The sequence below is a fragment of the Centruroides vittatus genome, unplaced genomic scaffold (genome assembly GCF_030686945.1).
Source record: "Centruroides vittatus isolate TY-2023 unplaced genomic scaffold, ASM3068694v2 contig_799, whole genome shotgun sequence".
NCBI classification, from domain to species: Eukaryota; Metazoa; Arthropoda; class Arachnida; order Scorpiones; family Buthidae; genus Centruroides; species Centruroides vittatus.
The window spans coordinates 1,183,250-1,209,606 of record NW_027122516.1 but is presented as its reverse complement, the minus strand read 5'-3'; the positions used below and the strand labels follow the sequence as shown (position 1 = coordinate 1,209,606).

Here is a 26,357-nt window from a genome sequence, read left to right as displayed (position 1 = left end):
TTTTAGTACATCTTTGTTCAGATCGTCATTAATTATAATACTTTTTATGTCTAAGAGTGACTTGCCAATACAGTCTGAAGACACGAATATAAATATTGCAATTCACTCCGTAATATTTAGATAAATCAAAAAATTCTCCATAAAATTTACTTAATTTAAAGAATTAAAACTTGCTTCAGAAAATTGTTTTAATAATATTTAAAATTATTAACATCTAAAAGTGATGAAAAATTCTAAAGATTTTATGTCTGAAAATCTGTTAATATAATTATAATTAAATATAGCTTTGTAAAGAAATGTACATAAAAATAACATAAAATATTCTTTTCTTTTTAAATCTTAAAACAATGCACTTAGTCAAATAGCTCCCAATGAGTAGCTAATGGATAGAATCATTGGAAGCATTATACAATATTTTGGTGTGTAGCATCCACCAGCTAAACCACGAGAGGTTGGTGACCTTCATATTTCTTTTTCCAAGATTATACCTATTGGTGGAGGCCTTCTAATCCTTTGATAAATGTAAAATGTAAAATGGTGACCTGTAAAGAGCATGCACGAATGTCTGTAATCTGGCTGCTTTACACAATTCAAATATTTTTGCCATGGAAGATATTTTGTATTCAACAATACAGTGCTTCCATTGAGAATATGCATATACAAATTTATATTCAAATATACAATAGCAATCTTATTATTTTTCACATGTATAGAAATTTGTAATAAAATACATAATGCAGTTATAATAACATATTAAGTAATTCAAAGTAGGTTAAAGTAGGTTAAAATATGAAAATAATCGCACAATATGTATTTATATTCTAGAAAATACAAGGGAAGTGGTGCTTCCACAGCGTCCATGGACAGTATGCCACTGGTGTAGACCAATTCCATGACTTTAAAACATGGGTAAAGTCATAGGAGTGATCTATAGTATCCCATGTTTGTGTAAAAACAAAAAAGTATATTTATGTACTCTGAGACCGTGTCTTCCTTTTATTCTTTTTATCTTCACGATTAGGTGCATTAATAGACACATGGCATTTTTACATCATCTTTATTCTGGATCTTCTATAGGCCGATACGCGTTTCGGGCAAAGGCCCCTCCTCTGTCGGCATGACTTGCAGGATTTTCCTCAGGTGGTGTTGACACATTCCGTTTAAAAATTACTTATTTACAGGTAAAAATTTTTTAAAATACCATTGCAGTTTAAAATATATCTACAATGTTAAATTACTATTACAGTGAAGACTTCATGGTTTAACATTGAACATCAACCCTGAGATGTAAAAAATGATGTAAAAATGCCATGTAGACACATTGCATTTTTACATCATTAATTAATGCACTTAGTCGTGAAGATAAAAAAGGAAAAAAAAAAGTATATGTAAGAAAAACAGGAAGGTTTTTTTGAATGTAGGTTAAAAGAACATGAAAGCGACAATAAAACTTAAGCATGAGCCCTATATTTACACACTGAAGAAAACACTTGTGATATCGCTAAACAGAACATTAAAATATTGCATAAAAGAATGAACAATTATAAAAGGAAATTTATAGAACATTTTGAAATTATGAAACATAAGAATAATATAAATTTAAATAATGGTATGTTAGTTAATACAATTGGGGTGATGTAATACTTTTAATTGGCTAATTGGAATAGTAAAATGTAGTAAAAGGGGAGCTAGTTGTATGTGTTGTCAGTTTAGAGTAAAGAATGATCTGGCATACTTTAAGATGTTTAAATATTTTTTTCTTAACAAGCTCAATGCCTTTCAGTTACAAAGTAAAATTTTTTGAAAGTAAAAATTTTGAACAAATTATGTTATGTAAAGGAATGTAGAAGTTTGGATGTTTGTTTTATTTTATGTAGTTGATTCAGTTTATTGTATCATTATAGAATGGGCTAAAGCCCATTAATGCATATACATTAATGCATATACATAAGAGGGGCTAAAGCCCATAATGCATATACGTTAAGAATGGTTTTAAAATATACTGGATGATATTCTTGCCTGATTATTCCTCGTCATTCGGAAGAAATGTGGCTGTTTACATTGGGAATCAAAAAATACGTTATTTAGTTTTCCAAATTTATGAAGTATTTCTGGATTAATATATATTTTTGTTATTTTACATTTATGTTCATAAGTATTATTTTTATTTTATATTTATTTCTAATTTTGCTTAACTTTTTTATTGGTTATTTTATTTTTATTCTTTTATCCGCTTTTCTTTTTAAATCATTTTAATATCAATATCTTCCATTTACATTTATGTTTGAATTTTAATATTTGAAAATTTAAATGCATGTTCTCTTTTGCTCAAATTAGAGTATTCAAATAATATTTTTTTATAATATTCTATATTTCCTGAAGATGTCCATATGGTGTCAAAAATACTTGGCAAATTCTTGTAATTGCTAAATTGTTAATTCCGTTATGGTTAAAGTGCTATTTTTACTATCATTATTAAACAATTTTAATACCAAAAAGCAGTATTATTTTATATTAGTTATATTCAATAACTATTAGCATGAAGTATATAATTTTATTTATGAAATCTTATTTATGCTTGATGCATCTTTTAATCTAATCTTTTTAATACACAATATCTGTTTTGTAATTAATTTAATCAAAAAGTTTTCAAAACATCTGCATTTTTTAAAAGTTTACTTGAGTTCATACTAATAATAATAATAAATTATGAAATTTTATGTACTTATTCATATTTAACAAATATGAAAAATATATAAAAGTATATGTAAATAATATTGTAATATTAGATTAATTGTTTTCAATCACTGACTGACAATTGACATATTAAAGTTCTCTTTCACCTTTAGAAAATCATTATACTTTTAAGATTTTATAATTTTAATTCAGAAATATTTGTTTGACTTTGGTCATAATTGTAAATTATATTATACAGTAGAGCATCGATTATCCGACCCCCGATTAACCGACTTATCGGTTAACCGACCGCGTTCTACTCGGCAAATTCAAATGTCTGCTAGTGATGTGGCGCTACAATATTTGGCTATGTCTTGGCTACTTTAATATTATTTTTGTTAAATTTTTGCATGTTTTAGCTGGCAGCACTGGCTCGACCACAAAAGGGAGGCTAGTATTTAAACCAGGCCTAATAACACTATACTAATAATGTATTTTTTCATACTTTTCGGTTATCCGACTTTTCAGTTATTCGACCAACCCCAGTCCCCAATTAAGTCGGATAATCGATGCCCTACTGTATTTGTAAATTTCGGATGTGACTTCGATAAAGATCAAGACTCAGAGACCACTGGAGATCAAAATGTCAACCAAAGTCTAGTGAGTGATATGTATGATAAGTTTAACCAGGCTACCACTAACGAAATTTTTAATTTCTATAATGGCATTAGAAGACTTTTGAATGCAAAATCTTAAATACCATATGTTATTTCATAAACTGTAGATATGTTTGATCTTTTGTAATCGAATGTCTGTGTTCCATCTTATATTAAATGTTATGTACCCCCTTGTAACAGGCGACTGCCTATTATGTTAATAAACTGACTTAACTTAACTTAACTTATATTTGTAAATTCACAAAAATAAAAGACTACAATAAAAGAGTCATCTTTTGTCTTTTCTCACACCTCAAGAAATAACATTCTTTTTATATAATTTATATATTATAATTTTTAGAAAAAGCATAATAATGAAAAATATAACTTAGTCTATAACCAAATATTTCAAAATTAATCATCTTTTCTTTAAAACTACCTCAGAAATAGTGGAATCAGGTGCTAATAACAATTAATTTTTCATACATAGTTGCAGTTAAAAGTATTTGATATAAATATTAGAAAAGATCTACCAATTAAAATAAAAGCAAAACAAACTTACTTATATCTTTGCAAACTTTTTGCTAAAATTTGTTTAAAATATTGTTCCTTTTTTTATTCACATTATGTACCAAATCTTGTTTTAGGAAAGTTTTTCGCATTTTGTTGGTTTTAAAATAACTGGTATTTGGAAAATGCATTGTGATTGCATGATGTATTGATGCATTTAAAATATAAATATAATGATATGTTCTCAAAATTTTATTTTTACTAATTTTACTAACAACCTTTCTAATAATTTTACTAATTAACAAATTTTTTTTATTGATGATGATGTATGTCTTTAATAGAACAATAAATGATGCTATATATATATAATATACACACACACACACACACGCACACACACATGTACTGTACAGGACAGGTATCCCTTGTATAACATGATAGTTACATTCCAAAACAGTGCTGTGTTACATGAATCCTTGCTATACAAAACAAAAAAAAAGGTTAATAACACTTACCTAAAAATGTTTAAATAAACTTTACTAAATATGAAGATTAATCTATAAAACCAAAATACAGTGTCAGTCTTAAATGCTAATGCTAATGTTTGAAAGCAATGTCAACAATACCTAGTTTACAGGAAAGCTACAAGAAAGACAAAATTGTACTATCAGTTTTCATTAAAGTAAACCTGACAAAAGGCACAAAAGAAATTGAAAATTTCAATACTCTAAAATCCATGGCAAATTTGAATGACACACATACTTACTTTAATAAAAAAAAAAAAAATAGTCAAATAACAGAGTTTGCACCTATAAACTGCAAAATTTTGTACAGGAGGATTTTCCAAATTCTCAAACCATGCTGTACGGGGAATATCCCCAATTTTCCAACTGTGTTAGATCAAAAGCATGTTGTAGAAGTGCAGTGTTGTATAAGGAATACCTGTATTTATTAATTATTACACAAGCTATTACAATGCACAGACAGACAGCAGACGGACATATGTGTAATTCTGTATTGAAAATCAACAAAAAAAATTTTTAAATAATTGTCAATTTTTCATTTAATAGGACATCCTAATGATATTTTTTACATTTACTTTTAATAACTGAAATAATTAACTGACTTTGGATTATAAATATTTGTCTAATATTTAATTGATATTGATTCCAACTGTAGTGGAAAAATCTAAAATTAGTTATGTAGAAATAAGTTCATTATTAATTACTAATACAATAAAATGATAAATCTTACTTATTATTTTCTAAAATGTTTCATTTTTACAGATGAAAATTAAGACATTTTTCTGTATAAAAATAATCTTAATTTAAATTTCAGATCATATTATACATTCATATTTTTTAAAAGTGTTTTAAATTGGATTCTGTTTATGTAGTTAAGAATTATACCTAAAAGTTTTCCTTTAAATCTTCAGCATTATGTTTAATAAGATGATCAAATCACATTATAAAGAGAAAGAATATACTTCTTAAAAATACTTAATTAATAATACTTCTTAAAAATAATAAAATACAATAGCCCCTCATATTATATTGCAAATGTCAGGAGATAAACCAAATGAATGAAATATCAGACGGTGCAGTATAACTGATGTATCTATCTACCTGTTTTATCCGTTTTCAATCTCCATGCCAACTTGCTTTTTTTGTGAGTTGTATTTTATATATGGTAGTTTCAGAGTCATTGATTGGAATAACGTAATACTTCTTTGCCAGTAGAAATTCAATGGCAACCAACTTTTTAAAAATTAGTAAATAAAGTACTTTTATATATGAGGGACCAAAAAAAAAAAAAAACAAGCACAATATATCCAAATGAATGATATGATGAGACACGATAAAATAAGGTCTACTGAATATGCTTACTAAAACCATGTAGCTGTTTCAACAATTTTACTAAAATTTAACAGCTGCATTAAACCTGTTTAACAGCTTAGTGTTTCATCAAACATTGTTAATGTTAATAGTGTTAAACTGACAAATTTTTCCAATTCTGGTGTGTTGAAGTATCTAATGGCTCATTAAGTTTAAAACAAGATAGTTCATTATTTAATGCATAGCTGTTGTATATGGAGTATGTTGAAATTAACCTGAAATTATATGACCTTAGAACCATTAATCATTCAGCTAGAGCATTTTTGAACTTTTGGATGGTTAGTGCTTCATCTTACTTTTAATAAAATGTGTTTGTGCTAAAATCGAGTTCAGTGAAACTCCCCAAATGGCAATAAAATTTGTTTGTGATGAAACATGCGGATGTAGATTTTCTAAAAACCATCAGGTATGTATGCTCCGTCATATATTTATATCTTTTCATGAAATTTTTATATAATCTATCATAAAATATATTTCTGTAATTGAATTAGATCACCAAAAAAATTCATAAATTACTCTCTAAATTAAAAAATATTCTCATAATCTAACAACGTTATATAATGATGATAATACAATATAATTAAGTACTACAATGCTACTTGAACACTATCAATATGAATAATTGTGATGAATTAGGAAACCGACAAACTATTTAATTTTATTAAAGTTTGCAAAACATATCTGTACTTTATAGTTTGAGAATTGCCACAATCTTATATGTAATAGTATGCACAATGCACTATATCATACATTGTAATTCTATAAATACGTTTCATTATTTAAAAAACATATATTGTATGCATAAATAGAGAAAAAGTAAATGAGATAATGTTCTAAAGATAACCATTAATAGCGAGGTTGAGGCCGAAGTTTTAACCACGAAAACGTGTATGTCAGACGTTCGGCGCCACTTTCCTGTAAGCCTATAAGTTTGATAATGGTGTTTGGAATGTCAAGCATGATTCCACTGACTTTCCAAACACCATTGTCAAACTTCTAGGCTTACAGGAAATCAGCACTGAACAGCTGATGTACACGTTTTCGCGTTTAAAACTTCGGCCTCAACCTCGCTATTAACTTATATAAAACTTTAAGAAAATAATCTTCATAGATTCATTTGATAATTCTCAATAACTTTATCTATTCATAACAAAGTAATAAAATCTAATGTTTTAGCAAAATAACAATCAGGGCTCTAGAAGCTTTAGAAATCTATAGAGGATCTGATGGGCAATTGCATTAACTTTAAATATGGAAAAAGCATTTTATATGCTTGGCAATGCTTTTATGTAAAACCAAGCAATACCAACATAAATAGTTAATATGTTTTTTGGTATATTTATATATGATCATTTCTTATATTTCTATCTGTTTTAATTTTTTACATGTTAATTAAAGGTAGTTATTAATGTAGGTAGTCAATGTAGATAGGCAACCAGGTCTTTATTAATCCATTCAATAATATGCTTCTTGCCTAGTGTTGGATTAAATTTATAAGGCACTATATTGGTTTTGCTAGGCTTATTAAACCATCATTCAGTACAAGACCAGCTTTAGAAAATCACATTTTATTTTCAAGAGAATGCATTTTGAACAGTTAATCTCTCATCAACTCTTTTTGATGTAAATATTTATAAAATGTACAGTAAGGACAACATATAGGTACAAAACCAGTGTACAAATGATTGATTTTCCAGTATCTGGTTAAACATGTCGGTACGATACATAAAGTAATATAAATAAGATAAGCAGTGAATGACAAACAGTGTACACAACGAAGGACACTGTTAAAACTGTAACTGTTAAAACTACAACAAAGCCAACAGTTTTACTGTTAAAGCAATGAAAATAAAATACCTTTTTCACCGTTAACACACACCAAGACCATAAACAAGTTTATGGTGGAACTATGATACAATGAAGTGATTCATAGAAAAAATGTGATTTTCTAAAGCTGGTCTTGTACTGAATGATGGTGTAATAAGCCTAGCAACAAAGAAAAGCCGATATAGTGCTTATAAATTTATTAATTCAATTTTATATCTTTATATTTTACTTCAAAAATTTGAAAAATTTTGAAATTTGTTCTGCGCATTTTAATTTGGAACATTATTGACCTGAAGCAGATCTTGTGTAAGGTCAAAAAAGTTTATTAAATTTATATTAAATTATTTACTGGGATATAATACAACCATCACAAAAAAACTCGATAATTATAAATAACACAAAATTAAAACCAAATTCTACTTTAAAAAACAAGGTTAAGAATTTACCAATAAACAAATGTTTTCAACAGCTATCAGCTATCAAGCACCAGTGTTCAAAAATAGAACATAACGTTGAATGGTGATCTTTAAATGATTGTGAAGCACTATCTGATTGGTGATTGCAGTAGTGACGTAGAAAAATAAAATGGAGACTTGAGATCCCAAATAAAGATATACAGGCCTGATGTAGGGTGTTAGCTTGAGGTCCTGTCTTAATTTTCTACATCACTACAGCACAAACAATCAGACGGTGCTTCAAATCATTTAAAGATCAACGTTCAATGTTATGTTCTATTTTCAAACACTGGTGCTTAACCTGACAATGATAACTGAAAACAGTTGAAAACATTTATTTATTAGCAAATCTTACACATTTTTTAATGGAATTTGGTTTAATTTTATGTTATTTACTGCGATTATTAATGTTTTGATTGGTGCATTTATTACATTTTAAAAATATGTTAAATATTTAAGAAAAAAGCCACTGCACACCACTCATACTTACTCCAGCATATAAAATTTAATGGAAGCACAAACTTTTCAGCCACTTTAAGAGGCCTTCATCGGATGATTAATTTGTAAACTGTAATGAGGTCAGTTTACAAATTATTTGATATATGATCAGACACTGTTTCCAAAAATTTTAAATGACTCAAATACAAAGTTAGATATAGAACAAAATATTATAAAATAAAATATAAATAATAAATTAAAAACAATATTAACAACACTAAAATAAGTAATCAACTATTAGAGCAGGTTGCAAAGTCTTTGTTATGTGACCAGATGAGGTTTCAAAAAATTTTAAATTATAACTGATTACAATGCAACGATAGACAAATAGATTAAAATATTATCAAATAAATATAAATAAATCAAAATGCATGTAAATATCAACAGTCATATAAGAACCCAATGAAGTATGGATTATGTCTAATTGTCAGAATGATTGGAATATATAATATATGGTAAATTTTTGGAAACAGAATCTTACCACATATTGAATAATTTGTACACATATGAAATGTTATGTTTCTAAATATTTTTGTAACTTGTTTGATATAAAAACAGCTTTCTCACCTGATGAAAGCCCCTTAAAGTGGCTGAAAAAATTAGTGCTTCCATTAAATTTTATGTGCTGGAGTAAATATGAGTTATGTGCAGTGTTTTTTAATCAACTGTTCCAGCTTTTGAGAGTATTTAGTTGTTAAATATTTCTTTATTAATTTATTTTTATCAACATATATTTTTATAAATATAATATGTGAACTAAACTGAAGATTTTCAATTAAAAGTAAATTATAAATGTATCAATTTATTCAGAGTAGCCATTTATAATTAATTGCCACTTGCTCTCTGTCCTAAAAATAATTCCTTGATTAATGTCATCAATGTGTCACTTGAAAGTATCTCATTAAACAAAAAACACATTAATATAAAATCTATATCCTATAAAAATATAAAAAAGAATGAACACATTCCTGAGTCTAGTTCCATACAACAGAATTCACTTATTGTAATCACATTGTTACCAATAATTTAATGTTATTAAAATAGCATGTACCCAAATATATGTTAAAATGTACTGGTACCGGTACATATAAATCTTTGTTTACTATAGTCAGACTTTCAACTACAGTTACCACTATTGTCAGACAAACAGGCATTTTTTAGCTGTCTATTAGCTTCAACATGTGATTGACAACATGCAATTGTTATTAGTACCATTATCAGTCTTATCCAGTGCTTTAAATGTTAAACTAACCATTTTAATCATTATTTGTTTGCAGTACAATTCAAATATAGACTTTTTAATTATATTAACATATACTTTTAATGTAAGAATCAATAAAACAAGAATTTCCATAAACTGTAGTCATATTTACTCATTCCACTTAATATTATTGGTCAGTTATTGTTATCAGTACAGACTAGTTCTAAAGTGATTACAATATGCAGATTCTGCTGTATTTGAGATTTTTTTTAACTCTTGTTATTTGTTCAAGTCACAAGATTATGAATCATGCACCTTTCATCATGCAAATATTACCATAGAAACACTTAAAAATTCTCATAATGTGTGCTAAATAATTATCTTCATTATATAATTGCGCTCAATGACTTTAAGGAAGAGTTACATCAGTTAACAATAATTATTCCAGAAGATTACAGAGACTTCAAATAAATGCTACAACAATCAATTCAAGGCTGATTAAAACTATAATATGAATAGGATTTGCTTATCCTCCATGCAATGCTTACCTGTGACCTGACCTGGTACCATGTTCTACCAAAAAATGGCACGTAATACAAAAACTATCCAGCATTAATAAACCAAGTTAAAAATCTGTTAACTGAAAATGCATTAACCATCACAACCCTATAGATGTTATGATGTTCATTAATATTAATACATGTGATGATAAGCACTTCTAACAAATTAAAATTGGGTTTAGCTCATGATTTAAATACAGTCAAACCTGTTTTTATGCGGGGGATAGGGACCGCATTAAAAAAAACGCATAAAAAAAATCGCACGAAACTTCACGAGGGGCTATAAAAAATAGTTTTCGCAACACAATTAAAAAAAATATTTTTTTATGCGGTCAATAGGGACCGCATAAAAAAAGTCTCACATAGAAAATAACTCAAAACCGTACGAAATAGAATTTATTGACAACAGATGTCAGCACTTGACTGCATCGTCTGGTCTATCGTCTGTTTTACATATTTTTGTCCAGGTGGTGTTTTGTTGACTTAAAAAGTAAATAATTTCATTTTTCGCATATTCATGCAATAATATTACTATAATAAGTGCATTTATGCTATAATAAGTTTATTTAGCTATAATAAGTCAACGTGAGACATGACGAATCGCACGAGACTAGTCGCCAACTATACCGCACAAATAAAAAATCGCACAAAAAAAACCGCACAAATTAAAATTCGCATTAAAAAAATCGCAATCGCACATAAAAAGAGCGCATAAAAACAGGTTTGACTGTATTGCTCTTTATCAATATATTCAACAATTATCTCATTTAATAATTTATTGAAAAAATTCTTTTAAATTTAATTATTATAAAGCTTTATATTAAAAATTATTAATATATTTACCTGTGTAACAGTTATAATTTGTGGAGATGACTGTAGTGTGTCAATAAGTGTAGAACCTTTAGAAATATCACCAGCATTTATAACATTAGTATCTTCTGAAGGTGATGACTGCAGTATATCTTGATGGGGAGACTGTGTTGGAGAAGATGGAGGTGTAGTCTCAGGCACAATACCATGTTGTTTTAACAGTTCTGCCAAATTAACACTAGGAACTTTAATAGGTTTTGATGTAGATGTGGAAGAAATTTCAGACGATGTAGTAGTTTGGGAAGTTGTTGGAGTGGAAGTTATTGTATTATTAGATACTGTGGCTATCTGAACAGATGGCTGTTCTGTTTGGTTTTGAAATGTAACATTTGTACCTGGTATTAATTGTTGTTGAGTTGAAATTGTTCCTGCAGTTGGTTGTGCTTGAAGAGAAATACTTGAAATCACACTTTGTCCAGCAGTCATCACACCAGAAGCAGGAATTGTGCCAGCATTTAGATGTGCACCTAAGGCAGTATTTTGTAAGGCTGTTGGTAACTGTGGTAATGTAATAGACTGACTGGGTGCTAAAGCAACAGTAATAGGACCTTGTGGTGTTTGTATTTGTTGAAACTGAATACCTTGATTTGGGCCCATTAATCTTGGTGCTAATATAATATTAGGTCTTGTTAGTAATCCTTGTCCTTGTGATGCTGTAGGTACAACAGTGTTATTAACAGATGGATTTGCAGTAGCAGCTAAATTCAGATTCTGGGCAGTTAAACTTGGATGTGTGATACTACTAGGAATAACAATAGTCTGCTGACCTGGAAGAGATGCTTTAGCTTGTGTAAAAAGGGTTTGAGTTGTTTGACTCTGAGCTTGCAATGCAGCAATGAGAGCTGCATTATTCTGAGCACCACTCTGCGTTTGTCCTGACGAGGCACTGGCTGTGAGAGAAGATTGTTGGGGTCGCAGAGTAAATTGTACTCCTGGTAAATTTCCTAAATTTCCTTGAATTAAAATAGGACTCTGTCCAACAGCTGGAATTATTTGATTAAGTACAATCGTTCCTTGTGGTCCTGTAAAAACACCAGGTTGACCTTGGCCAATCACAACTTGTCCTGTATTTATTCCCATCCCAACAGTCCTTTGATTAGAAGCTACACCAGGTGAACCAACTTGTTTCACAACTGGTGTTGCAAACTGATTAGATGCAGTTCCAACAGGTTTAGGTAAAATTTGCTGTGGCTGTTTTGGCTGTATTGGACGCACAGAAGTTTGAGGATTACGTGTTGATGTTGATGTACTCTGTTGAGGAGCTGGAATAATCTGCACAACAGGAGGGGCTGCCATGGGAACATTGGTTGTTGATGGAATTACTGAAGGAGCTGCAACAGTAGGAAGCCTTGGCTGTTGTGACTGATGTTGAAAAATAACTTGCTGTTGTAGTTGTAATTTCTGAGCTATCTGCTGAGATACTGTTTGAACCACTTGTGTTACATTACCAGAAGTTTGAAGTAATTGATTATGAGCCACAGTTTGTGTTCTTCCCATAGCTGGTGACTGTACAATAGGAATAGGGGACCAAGCAGGAGCTGGTGATGGGGTATGAGATGGTAAAGGAGATCGAGTTTGTTGAAGAGGCGATGGAGGAGGCATACTATGTATTGACTGAACTGAAGGTGAACCTTGACTTGGAGAACGAACAGCATGAGGCAATGGTGTAGCAGAACGTGGAGTTGCTGGAGAAGGTTGAGGATGAGCTGGGGATGGAACATGATGTATAGTTGTTCCAACTGGAGAAGGTGTATGATAGGATGTAAAGGTAACAGGTGATGAACATACAGTTGAAACACCAATATTAGACGTTTGTGACAGGAGACCTGCATTGTCTACTTGACATGTGAATCCCAACTGTTCAGAGGACGGTTCTGGTACAAGGATGGTTGAGTTAAAATGATTAACATTTGTTACTTGATCTTGTCTAATTTGTGAATTTTCAAAGCTAGTATCAGAACACGAACCATCCTGTTGGTCCTGTATAAAAATTAATTAATTAAGCAAAGTACTTTAATACATTCTAAAAATTTTAAACAATAACTTACCAATGTGTTGGATAAGGCATTATGATGAACATTTTGTGTACTTAAATCCAGCTCTGGAACACTATTTAATGTCTGACAATGCCAGACATTTCTTTGTCCTGTAAGAATTTCTTGAACCTGAAAAGTAAGTGAAATATTTTGATGACAATAATAAATATTTTCTAAGTATAAAAAACTTCAGTAATTTGGATTAATTGAGGCCTAGTTCAAATCACTGAAAGACCAAATTAGTGGGGTTTTTAGACTCAAATGCATATTGTATTCTGAAAACTATACTTTCTTTAAAGTCAAATTTTATTGTGTACTTTAAATAAACAAATATAATGATTTGATAAATTTTTACAATGCAACAATAGTAGTAGCATATTTCTTGTTATTGCCAACATTCCTAATTTGGGATTAAAAAAGAAGTTAATTTTTGTTTGTAATTCCTTTTGTAACTGTTCCTTGATCACATCTTGGCACATCTGTCTTAAAGTAAAGTAATAGCTGTTAAAGCCCAAATTAGAATCAACAAATTCATTATTTAAAAAAAAAAAATACACAATGTGAAATAGTATCATGAATTCTGAATCAGTGATGCTTTACTTACAGATATCTTATAACAGTATACATTTAATTAATTTTTTTCTGAAGTATTTTATCTATTTTACAAAAAGAAGACTGATTTTAACAATGATTCACATGATTTTAATCTGAATTTCTATTAAGTTTCAACTGGAATTAATTTAGGAAAGTGCCAACTAGATGGATAAGAAAGAAAGAAGCTATTCTTTTAAACACTTGAATCATAAAATGATTATAAAATAAAAGTTATTGTTAATACAACTACCTTAGGAAAAAAAAAGAAAAATATAAGAAACTTATGTGGGTACAGCAATGAAAATATTTCCAAAAAAGTTTTATTTTACGAATATTTTCATATGTAAATACAGTAGAGCATCAATTATCTGACCCCCGATCAACCGTCACATCAGTTAACCGACCGCGTTCTAGTCGGCAAATTCAAGTGTCCGATAGTGATGTGGCGCTACAATATTTGGCTATGTCTTGGCTACTTTAATATTATTTTTGTTAAATGTTTGCATGTTTTAGCTGGCAACATTGGCTCGACCATGAAAGGGAGGCCAGTATTTAAACCAGGCTTAATTTTCAATTTTTTTCTTTATTTTTGTATTTATTTTGTGCGAAATAAAAAAATAATTTTAACGATACAATAGCGACGATTATTTTAAAAAAATTTTTGTTAGGCTTAACATCAATGAAAATTCAATGCAAAGTAGGTTAATAGCGATATACTAATATACTAATTACATGGGATATACTAATATACTATACTAATAATATATTTTTTCATACTTTTCGGTTATTTGTTTTTTCAGTTATCCAACCAACCCCAGTCCCCAACTGAGTCGGATAATCAATGCTCTACTGTATAGTTAAATGTGCTATTTTTCTATTATAGTAGAACCCAATTATCTGAGGTAACATGGACCAATGCTACCTCAGATAACCAAAAACTTGGATAAAACAGATGGCGACAGCCATTTCATATTAAAAACTAAAAAACAATAAAGATTTATATGATATATCACATTTAAGCTTCTTTTTATACCTTACTGAATTTAACGATATATAAGAGCAACAATTTTTACATCATTTATTATATAGCTAATATGCACAATACAGTAGACCCCCCCATAACATGGTAGATACGTTCCGTGTTATATGAATCCGTGTTGTACGAGTCACTTAAATACATGAGCCAATCACAGCCCAGCACGTGTGCAGTTTAGGGGCTACGGCTGTTTGAAAGGTTTTCTTCCATAAAATTAATCGATTCTAGCTAATTTGACTCAACATTTCCAAAACACGTATAACTTTTTGGAAATAATCCATATAAACTATGCTATAAACAAAAAATTATAGGATTACTTACTGAGTGTGCACTGTTCGACGACGCCATAGCTTAAGCTTGTTTTCGTCGTGGAGCGGCTAGTCAAACAGCGGGCACATGTTTCCTGATAAGTTATTTTTCTGCGAAAAATTCGCTGAACTTTGGAAACATCATTAATATAAATATAATTTTTATGGCCGTTAAATAATAAATGGTTTTTTAGTAGGTCCACTGCTCGTTTAAACTCAACGATTTGTACAATATCTGCTATTGGTCCAGATTCGACCAATCCTGTCGTGACATGAGTCGATGATGACGTTTTACCGTGTTATACGAGTCTCTTTTAGCGTGTTATACGAACACAATCACAATTTTTTAGCCGTGTTATACGAATCCATGTTATATGAACCCGTGTTATAGGGGGGTCTACTGTACTTTTAATAAGAATAAAAATACATATTATTGTATTTACATTTTATTAAAAATAATTTGTCTCATATTGAGATTAAATGATAAAATAAACAAGTTATTTCATAATATATGTTATTATATATTATAAATTACTTTCACATAATTTATCTGTTAGATACTGAAGTTTATCATTTCTTCATTAATATAATTATTACTATTAAACATAAATATTTTTAAATGGGTTTTGCAATTTAAAAAAAGACTATTTTACAAGTTTGTAACCAGATTAACTTTGTAAAGTATTTAGAAAATTACTTATTACAGTTGAATCTGATTAATTCATGTTATTAAATAATTCATGTTATTGAATAATTGAATAATGCTAGTATTCAAATATGCATTAAAAAAGTTATGGTTAATTTAGATTCTTTGAGTATAAATTTAACTAATTTAATAAGCCAATATATCTTATATTTTAAATATAAAACTTAAAAAAAGAAAAATTAATGTATAATAAACTGATTTATAAAATGTGCAAGTATTTCACATGTTCTGTATATCCTTGAACCATAGGCAAAATTGTTACCTGTTTCTGTATAAATGCTATTTAGCTTTATTTTTATTTAGCTATGTTTTTACAATGTCTGAGTTTATGACATACATAACTTTATTTTTAGTTTCAAGAAGTTAAAATGATTAAAAAGGTGAGAAAAGAAAGTAGAGAGAAAATGTGATACTACCAAAGAACAAGCAATGTTTAGGAACATTAGAAATGTGAAAACTGGTTTCATTTTCAAAAACAGATAACTTGAATTTTTGATAATTCAAACTTTTTACTTTTCCTCTTATTTCAATTAAAAAGACTCAGCTGTATATAGATATTATAAAAATACCATTTAAAAAGTAAATAATTAATTGTAGTTTTCAAAAACATTATTTAAAACAAATAAAATATAATTTTACCTTGTCACTTCCACTTTCAAGAAATGACCTCAGAAGATTGGGATCACTATAAAAGAATAAATAAAATTACTGAATAATTTCTTTAAATTAAAATTAATATATTATTTTATAAATTAAACCAATTATTTTCAGTTATATATATATATATATTTTTTTTTACAGACCTATTGTATGTTACAATTATATCAAAGTTATTTTCATTTTGTTTTAAATATATTGAAAGTAAAATCAAATATTTGATGGATACTACAGTATGAGAATATAGAAGCTGGAATAAGTAACTTACTAAAACTACACCTTTCATATACTTCCAGCACAGAAAGTTTTATCATCATGAACATTTTTGTCCTGTTGTAACCTGAAGCAGGCCCCTGAAAGAAGAGGCCAAAAATGTTCATGATAAACTTTCTGTGCTGGAAATGTATGAAAAGTGTAGTTTTAGTAAATGTTTGATTCAGTAGTGTAGTCATATCAGGGTGTACCAGGGCAATACCCTGGTACTTCTTTTTTTTAAGCAGGGTGAATCTCTAGTACTTTGTGAACATCTAGGTTGGACTTTAGACTACCGTATATTCTGGCATATAAGACGACTTTTTAACCCAGGAAAATCTTCTCAAAAGTCGGAGTTGTCTTATAGGGTGAGTATATCCCAAACTCTATATTTTAACTCTAAAAGTGGGGGGGTTGTCTTACAATGCCCAGTTGTCTTATACGCTGGAATATACAGTATGTATGGCACCTTAACCAAAATGCTGAGAAAATTACTTTTTGCACAGATTATGAATATATAGGTCATTTTTTGTGCATTTAAACCATTTTTCAGATATTGCACCACAAAGTTACATTTTGCCCATACAAAACCTCATAGATAGTGACAATTCAAACTCAGGGTGCCATTTAGTGCCCTGGGATTTTTTAATTTACAACTACACCCCTGACTTGATGGGTATTGTCGTAGATGTAAATGTATCCAAGCATATAAACTGGCAACACGGACAGCATGGAGATGGCAACCTTGTTGTAGACACTTATGAATGTATGGTGTTTGATTGTTGTTATAATAATTACCTTGAACTGGCTCTGTGTGTCCTATAAACAAGAATATAACAGATATTTTCAACATATTTAAAATAAAATACTCAATTATTACATTATCACAATATAACAATAATTACAAAAATTTTAATTTTAAATTAAAATAACTTATATACTGAAATTAACTTTACCAACTTTAAATATTAATTTGAATTTTATTAAAAACAATACTCTGTAAGTTAAAGTAATATATTGTTAATTATTATAATTCTTAAAATGATATGATACATATTTAATATTTAATATTAAAGCTTACACTGGATCATAATTTTGCCTATGTTATTTAACGATTCATATAATTTGGCATTGTAAGATATAGGCAGATTGTCATCTGTTGATAAGTTTAATGATAATTTAAAATAAGTTTAATTAAATTTAGAATTCTGGAACCATAACTAAAGAGTAATCTATAATTAATATATGTCTGAAAAAAATCCAATTTGAAATATTTAAATAACCTAACTAACAATGTGTTCAAATATTACATCAGACATCAAAATCATCCTCTAATCTATTCATTTTTCTCAGAAAATAAAATATTTTGTATTTTTATTCTTTAATTTTATTATTGTTTTTTCCAAACTTTTCTAAATTTAATTAAAATTTAATCTTTAAAGCTTTCAAAAGACAGTGGCATCAATAATACTAATTATATAAAATATTTAAAGTCTAATGTTAATAATAAGTAAGTGTTAATGTTATTATTGATAACTATGTAACACGTGAAAACTGGATTTAATTAAGTTCAAAGTACTTCACCATTCAGAAATATCCAGCACAAACTAAAAAATAACAAACCAATAAACCACATGTTTTCGGCAATTTTTAAATCACTATCCTCAGGTTAAAGACCATTGAACGCGAAAATTCAAATGTTACTTTAAAAATACAAGAAACGATTATTTGATTGCTTGAAAAATGCCAACATCAATAATGATGAAACCAAATATTTTCTATGTAATAAAATTTAACTTATAGTTGTTCTCCAAAAACAGATCTCCATGCTTTAAAGAATGCTTTGGCATCTATATAATTTATGGCCACGTTCTGAAAATTAGCTTTGTATATTTTGAGTATATCTATATGTTTCAGACTGGTCTAGTTCCTACTAGGGTATATTAATCTTGTGACATTGAAAATTCAGTGCTTAATGTTATTTTATGAACATGCATTAAGATATCAATACAAATAATACCATACAAATAAATGAACAAACTCATAATTCTCAATAAACTTATATAGTATAAAGTATACCAAAATTTAAAAAATATATTAGAATTTCAAAATTAAATACTAAATTATTAAAAATTTCACATATCATTTATTTTACACCACGTAAAATTTAATATCTTTCATAATCTTCATATACTTGTTTTAGTGATAAACTGTTTAGAAATATTAAACCAAATGACACAGTTAGGATAAGATTATTGCATAAAATTATAAAAAATTTCATAAGTATAAAAAAATTTCAAATATACATAAAACACGCTTACAAATAAATAGTTCATCTTCAGACACTATTCAAAATAAACAGTTACTAAATACAATTACCTTAATAATCCAACAGGAAAATTTAATTTAATTTTTATGTTGAATTATTTTAAAATATCTTTAGTTTTTAAAAGCTTTTAAACAGTTGATCATTAAAAACTTCAAATACTGACTAATATACTAATATTGGAATATAGTATTAACATTACTGTATTTTACGGACTATAAGACGCTACAGACTATAAGACGCACCTGAATTTTGGAGGCAATTTTTCGAAGAAAAAAGTGCGTCTTATAGTCCGTAAAATATGGTATTACTTGTTTGGCTCCAATAAACTTATTTTTATAAACAGTTACATCTGAAGACTTTTTAAATCATTTACAGTCTTGCTAGGATTTATCACACACTACTGAGAAATCACTTTAAGACTGATCAACATTAATTATTTATTTGTAACCATAATATGCATTTCGGGCAGACAAGCTGTCCCTCTTCAGCCATTACAATCACTAAATTGCATGCATGTAATCTATAATTGTAACGGCTGAAGAGGGACAGCTTGTCTGCCCAAAATACATACCATGGTTACAAATAAATAATTAATGTTCATCAATCTAGATCTAAGTGATTTCTCAATAGTGTGTGATAAGTCCTAGCAAGAGCCATTTATAGTGCTCAGATAATTAAATCAATAATAGTGGGACAATAAGCATAATATTAATTCATTTACAGTCGTGGTACAAATATCAAAAATAGAACTCCATTCATAAATGGTTTCTGTTGATCAATATAACATTTTTTTTTTATGACTCCAGTATGAAACTAGATAGCAAATATGCTGAAATGTAGAATATAACAAAAGTTTAAATTAAATAAAGGGAAAAAAATTGATGCTAGAAGACACTGAGTCCAGATTTATATAAGATTAACCATTTTCCATGACCAAGCCAAGCTATTCCATCTTCAGAATGTCAGAGAAATGTTAACCTTCTGAATGTGTAGAATACTAAGATTACGCAGCTTAAAATTTGAAGAAATAGTAAAATCAAACATAGTCAGTAAACAAAAGTATATAAACTCAGCAAGACATATGATTAAATAAAGTAAGTGAATTAACAAAAGTAACATGCTCGTCATGTTACTTTCCTGGCTGTTATACATAACAGAGGGAAAGAATGGCAATCAGTCAAAAAATGACCCCCAAGATTTTTAGTTTTGGACTTGGGACCTTGAAATGCCAAGAGTCAAAAAAAATTCGGGGGATATTTTCTGTATGTACGGATGTTAGTGTGTGTGGGGGGGACACAATTTTGTTCATCCTCTTTGAAGCTTAATAACTCCTGCACTTTTTGTCAAAATTTTCTGAAATTTTGCAGAGAGGTTTGTGTATTATGATGATTGATGCTATTAAATTTTAATGGTTAAAGGTTGACAGGATGGGGAGATAAAGGGGTTCATGTCGTATCTTGAGTAGGGTCTGACTCAATGACAATTTTACACGTTATTAGCATTTACAATTTTTTTTATAAAACCATTCCTACCCTCAAAATTAAGCTTTTTGCCATTTTATAATAATTAAAAATATAAAAAGTTATTTTTAATAAAATATCATAATAGATGGCACAACCAAATGTTGCCGGAAAAGTTAAGCATCTCGTTGCTGGAATTTTTTCAAATGCTTCTCCAACATTCCATTTTTGAACATATAGATATAATTTTTTCCTTTATTATTCTAATGGATTTGTATGAATGTATAATTGTTTAAAGTTTCTTGTCTTTTTAATTCAGTTTCATCAACATAAAAACTGAACTGAATTATTATGTAAATTAGAAAGTTCTGTTGATTTAATTCATTTATGCAAAATACACTAGCAGTATATGAAAGATCGGCATCTTCTCTTTAATACAAGCTTGATGGCTTTAACATGCTGTGGCACTAGTTTTATATCTGTTCATAATTTTTTCTCTTTTTCAATGAACTTCACAGATATCTGCAGATTCATGCATGTGTGGTCCAGCAGCTGCACAAAACTTCAAACACTTGTAACTTCTGATAAGTGTATTTTTGAAAAATGTTTTAGATGTTTGTTTTTGATATGGAACCATAATATGCAATTAAAAGTAGGGGTTCCTATCTAAGAAAATGAAAACTGTTGATCTGTATTCACCATTTACGATGAAACCAATAGCCCCATCTTATAGCCCTATTGAAGTTAACATTTTTTGGTTTAATGATTCTTTTGTAGGATGCGTTTTTTTGAGTTACTCCAGTGGATTGATTAATTAAAATAAACTGCCCTGTATAGATATCTTTTCTAATAGTCTGATGGAGTAGCAATCTCTTATTTTTTGATGATAATGGGATTGATCCAACAAACAGAAATTTCACAATCTAATGCCTTCTGGGTCAAAACAGTATCATTCTCCACATTATTATTTTTACTATTGTTACTCCAGTTTAGAGCATATTATATATACACATATACACAAGTACATACATACATTTTATCTAGATACATTAGAGAGGTTAATTCTAAAGATTCATTAAATTGGATAGGAATTGGACTGTGATCTTAGATTCTGCAAACTTCATCAATCTAGTGGCACAATTTATTTTTAAATTTACATAATTTAATGCTAGAATTACACATCCTTAACAACTTAACATTACTAATTATTTCTTGACATTAATTTGCACTTTCAAAATAAATTAAAATGCTTTGTTATATTTATTTAAAAAGGTTTTCTTATTAGGTTGTCATCATGTGTATATTTAAATAATATTTCTTATATACTTTTGTCAACTTACAAATTATAACTTAAGTATTGTTGTTCAATTCCTAATAGATTTTCCATTTTCAAACATTTGTAAATACACACTAAAGAAGGCCTGAAATAGGTCAAAAATGTTCTTTTATGCTAATAAGAAATTTGGACCCCAGATAAAAGCAATTTTATTTATAATAGTTTGCGAGATGATGCCAGAGTTCATACAATTCAAAAATAATCTATTACTTTTCTTTTCATTTATATTGAACAGAAATATGTCGGAGTCACATGTAGTTGAATCAAAATTTTTAAATTTTATTTAAAATTATAACTTACTTTATAACGTCAAGCAGACATCGGCCTCCATCATCCATTGCCGATCTGCCTATGTTGGTAAAAGAATGCAGAGCTTTGGAATTTTGAAGCTGAAAAATAGGATATATTTAATATTCTTTAGATACTTAGATAATCTTAAAGAATGCTTTGTCTTTGTTAAAGTAGAAAAAAATACAAATAAGCATTTTAAAACAAGCAAATAGATGGGGTTTAATAATAATAATTTTAATTTTAATTTAAACCTGTAATATAAACAATAATCTAAGACTAAATACATCACAACTTGTAAATTTGCAAAAAATTTCAAGATCATCATATATGTCTAGAAATGTGTGTTTTTTGTTATTGAAGCAAAGTTTGGTCAATTTTAACACCATCCACTCAAAAAATTAAGAATTTCAGCCTTCATTTACAAATTAAGACCTTTATCACTAATTGTAACGTAAATTTTTTAAATAATTCACTTATTTACAATTGATTTGGATTTTACCAATAGAGTATGGAGGGTAAGAAAAATTTTCTACGTGTTCATGAACAAATAAAATGAAAAGATGTTGGAGGTTGCTTATATAAACATAAACATTTTTCCAACTGGGAATGCAAGAACATGATCATTAATTATGCATTGTGTGTATATATATATATATATATATGCAGTAGAGCATTGATTATCCGACTCAATTGGGGACTGAGGTTGGTCAGATAACTGAAAAAACGGATAACCGAAAAGTATGAAAAAATACATTATTAGTATAGTATATTAGTATATTAGTATATCCCATGTAATAAGCATATTAGTATAGCTCTATTAACCTACTTCGCGTTGAATTTTCATCGATGTTAAGCCTAACAAAATTTTTTTTTTAAAATAATAATCATCGTTAAATTATTTCTTTATTTTGCATAAAATAAATACAGAAATAAAGAAAAAATAGAAAATTAAGCCTGGTTTAAATACTGGCGTCCCTTTCATGGTGGAGCCAGTGTTTCCAGCTAAAACAAAATAATATTAAATGCAAAAATAATATTAAAATAGCCAAGACATAGCCAAATATTGTAGTGCCACATCACTATCGGACACTTGAATTTGCCGACTAGAACGCGGTCGGTTAACCAATATGATAGTTGATCGGAGGTCGGATAATCGATGCTTTACTGCATATATATATATATATATATATATATATATAATATTACATACATACATACATACATACAATGCCTATATATATATATATATATCGTTTTGGTATTTTCACAAAATTCAATATGTTATATCAAATCTAAACATTACAGACATTATTATTGTTTGCTTCGTATCTAGTAGAATCCATTATTGTTTTGATGATGAATTTCGATTTCAATAAACGATATCATAAAGAGTAAGAGTTGTCTTCTGTATCTAACCATTGTGAAAAATCTAGTAAAAAAATTGGATTGAACAGCCAATCACCAAAAAGATAATTACAGACATTGTTGTACATTTTAAACCAGTGCATGTCTAATTAGTCTGAAGATAATATAGTGCTGTTATATTCTGCACATAACTGTGTGTTAAGACTAACTAAAAACTCTGATAAGTGGAGCAGATGCTATTTATCAGCCACCCATTCTGGATTGGATGCTGCTTGTGGACTCTTTCATTTTTCCTCATGGACCTTACTGGCATAAATGGCCCTACTCTATGGTTCATTGGAAGTTTGGAACTACTATGCTCTCCTTTCAACTTGACTAGGTAGTGATTATGTGAATGTCATGCTCAGCTGATACTGGTGCCAAATGCTATGTCGGATTAAAGTCAAGGCATAGCTACCCAAACAAGGGTAACATTAAGCTGCGTTATTGGTATGTTTGTCAACATCTAGAAACTTCCTAACAATGTGACATGTGTTCAATATTACATGTCTATGTTTTTATTAAGGTTTAATGTTTCTGGACTTTTGTGTAGTGTATGTGGTATAACACCAGTATAAGAGAGAGCCCACCAGTGACCGAGCAGTTCTGTCGCTAAACACTGGGAGTTCAGTTGCGGGTTTGCGCCACACTCGGACGGGCTGGCCATGTGGAGTTTTCCAGGTTTTCTCCACGTTTGTAACACCTGAATAGGAGCCAGTTTTCCTTACAAAACCTCCCGGAAGGCATTTCCCCTCATGTAACATTGTGCACCAGAGAAGGCAATGGGGAACCACTCTGGTTGTAACTTCCCCCAGGATACACCTTGGCGCCTTACTAAGTGCAAGGCAGAACCAAAGAGGATTCAAGGAATCTCCTTGAAAAATTCCTCGCTTGATGTATATTTGATTTGTTTTTATGTGAGTGTTATAGAGGTTAAAATGTAATGTTGTTCTCCAGGGAAGATTGATAGAACCAAGGAAACTAATGAGTTGGAGATGTATTTTGTAGATGCAGTGTGTGCAACAGCCAAGTGTGTGGACACTGTTGAATGACTTTTCTGTAATCAATGTATTTCATGTGTATGTTTCTGTGTTGCTTATGAACTTGCTGTAGGATAACAGAATCAATGATTAGTTGTTCTTTGCTACCTCTGTGTTTTTTATGGCAGCCTTTTTGTTATTCTGTAAGAATGTCATGTTCATCAATATAATTGTATATTTTGATTTGTGCAAAATAAGTAGCCTAAACTATCCATCAGAACATAAAACGAATATAATCAAAATTTCATCTGATTGGACAAAAATTGCAGGAATTATAAGGAATTCACACACACAAACACACACAGACAATGGCTATTATATTAGTAATTGTTCTTTTTTGATCAATAACCCTTTGTACATGACTGTATTAGGACATGAGATCAGGATAATGTTGTGAAAACAAGTGATGTAACTGTTATCTGTATGCTGTCATATCTGTTTTGAGTTTTGTGATGGTGAAGTAAGTACAGATGATAAATTTGTTCACTTCTGATGTCCATTTCATCAGTGGATGTGGCTTACCTGCCTTAGTGTTATGTGGCTGAAGTGCCTCAGAAACATCGAAAGTAGGCTGGTTTCCCATTATTATTATTATGTTGGGTTTAGTGAGTTATACTCATAAAAACAGCACACCTCTGAACCTTAAAAAATTCCAGGATATTTTAATGCAAACACAAACATTTTCAATCTGCACAGATCTTCAGATTAAAATGTTTTCAAATGGAATGCAGAAATAGAACATTCTTATGATTATTTGAAAAAATGTATAAATAAAAATCTTTTAAATTTTTAAAATAAGTTTTAAATCAACTGTTCCTGTTGATATAAAGATTGCCAGGCATAAGATAACTGCCCTTCTTCCTTGAAATTAATGCAACTTTTCCAATTTGAATATCTCAAGAGCTTCCAGTGTCCTAATTTGGTTGTTATACTTAGATCGTCATATAATGGAAGCTTTGTCTAGATAGGCTTGAACGTCGTTGTCTGTAGCATACCTGGCTAGGGTGGTGTTGTATTTTCTTTTATCAATATCATATTTGTGTTCAACAAGCCTTACTTTGAATGATCACGAAGTGGTGCCGATTTACTCAAGATCGCATTTGAATCTATTATCTCTCAATGAAATCTTATAAACTCCTGGTACCCTAAGCATGTTGGTTTGTTTTTTCCATTTCTGAGAATGTTATAGATAGCAGGATATATTCTAGTCTTACAGTGGAATATAAACGTGAAAATAAACCCCTTAGTATTTCCAGCACCAAACTAATTTAAACGATAATGTCCACGAAAAAACCAAAAACAGTGCATTAGACATTATTGTTTATTTATCATGGTGTGCAGTTGATGTTTTATAAACTAATTTAATAAAATAAGAATGTTTTTGACTATTTTCAATAGTCCTCTTCAGTTAAGCCTCTTTAAAATGGATTAGAACATAAAAATAGAATGCCAGCATATAAAAATAGAATGCCAGCTGTTATCTGTATGCTGTCATATATGTTTTGAGTTTTGTGATGGTGAAGTAAATACAGATGATAAACTTGTTCACTTCTGATGTCCATTTCATCAGTGGATGTGGCTTACCTGCCTTAGTGTTATGTGGCTGAAGTGCCTCAGAAACATCGAAAGTAAGCTGGTTTCCCATTATTATTATTATTATGTTTGGTAGTTATTATTTTAAATTTAAACGATGTTACATCGTTTAAATTTAAAATAATAACCACCAAAATATATACCAAAATAATAACCATTTTACGTTT

General features: G+C 29.2%; 1 protein-coding gene across 3 annotated transcripts in view; it reads right to left on the bottom strand.

Moving 5' to 3' along the window:
* LOC136981892 (uncharacterized) overlaps positions 1-26,357 on the bottom strand; it is a 79,992-nt gene that overhangs the window by 38,273 nt on the left and 15,362 nt on the right. For all 3 annotated transcript variants that reach the window (XM_067278269.1, XM_067278268.1, XM_067278267.1), the window contains exons 2-5: positions 22,163-22,251; positions 16,468-16,513; positions 13,197-13,313; positions 11,122-13,128 (exon numbers count right to left, since the gene is read on the bottom strand). In XM_067278269.1, coding sequence (XP_067134370.1) covers positions 11,122-13,128; positions 13,197-13,313; positions 16,468-16,513; positions 22,163-22,200 — 2,208 coding nt within the window. In that variant the 5' untranslated portion in view covers positions 22,201-22,251. The remainder of the gene's footprint in view (positions 1-11,121; positions 13,129-13,196; positions 13,314-16,467; positions 16,514-22,162; positions 22,252-26,357) is intronic.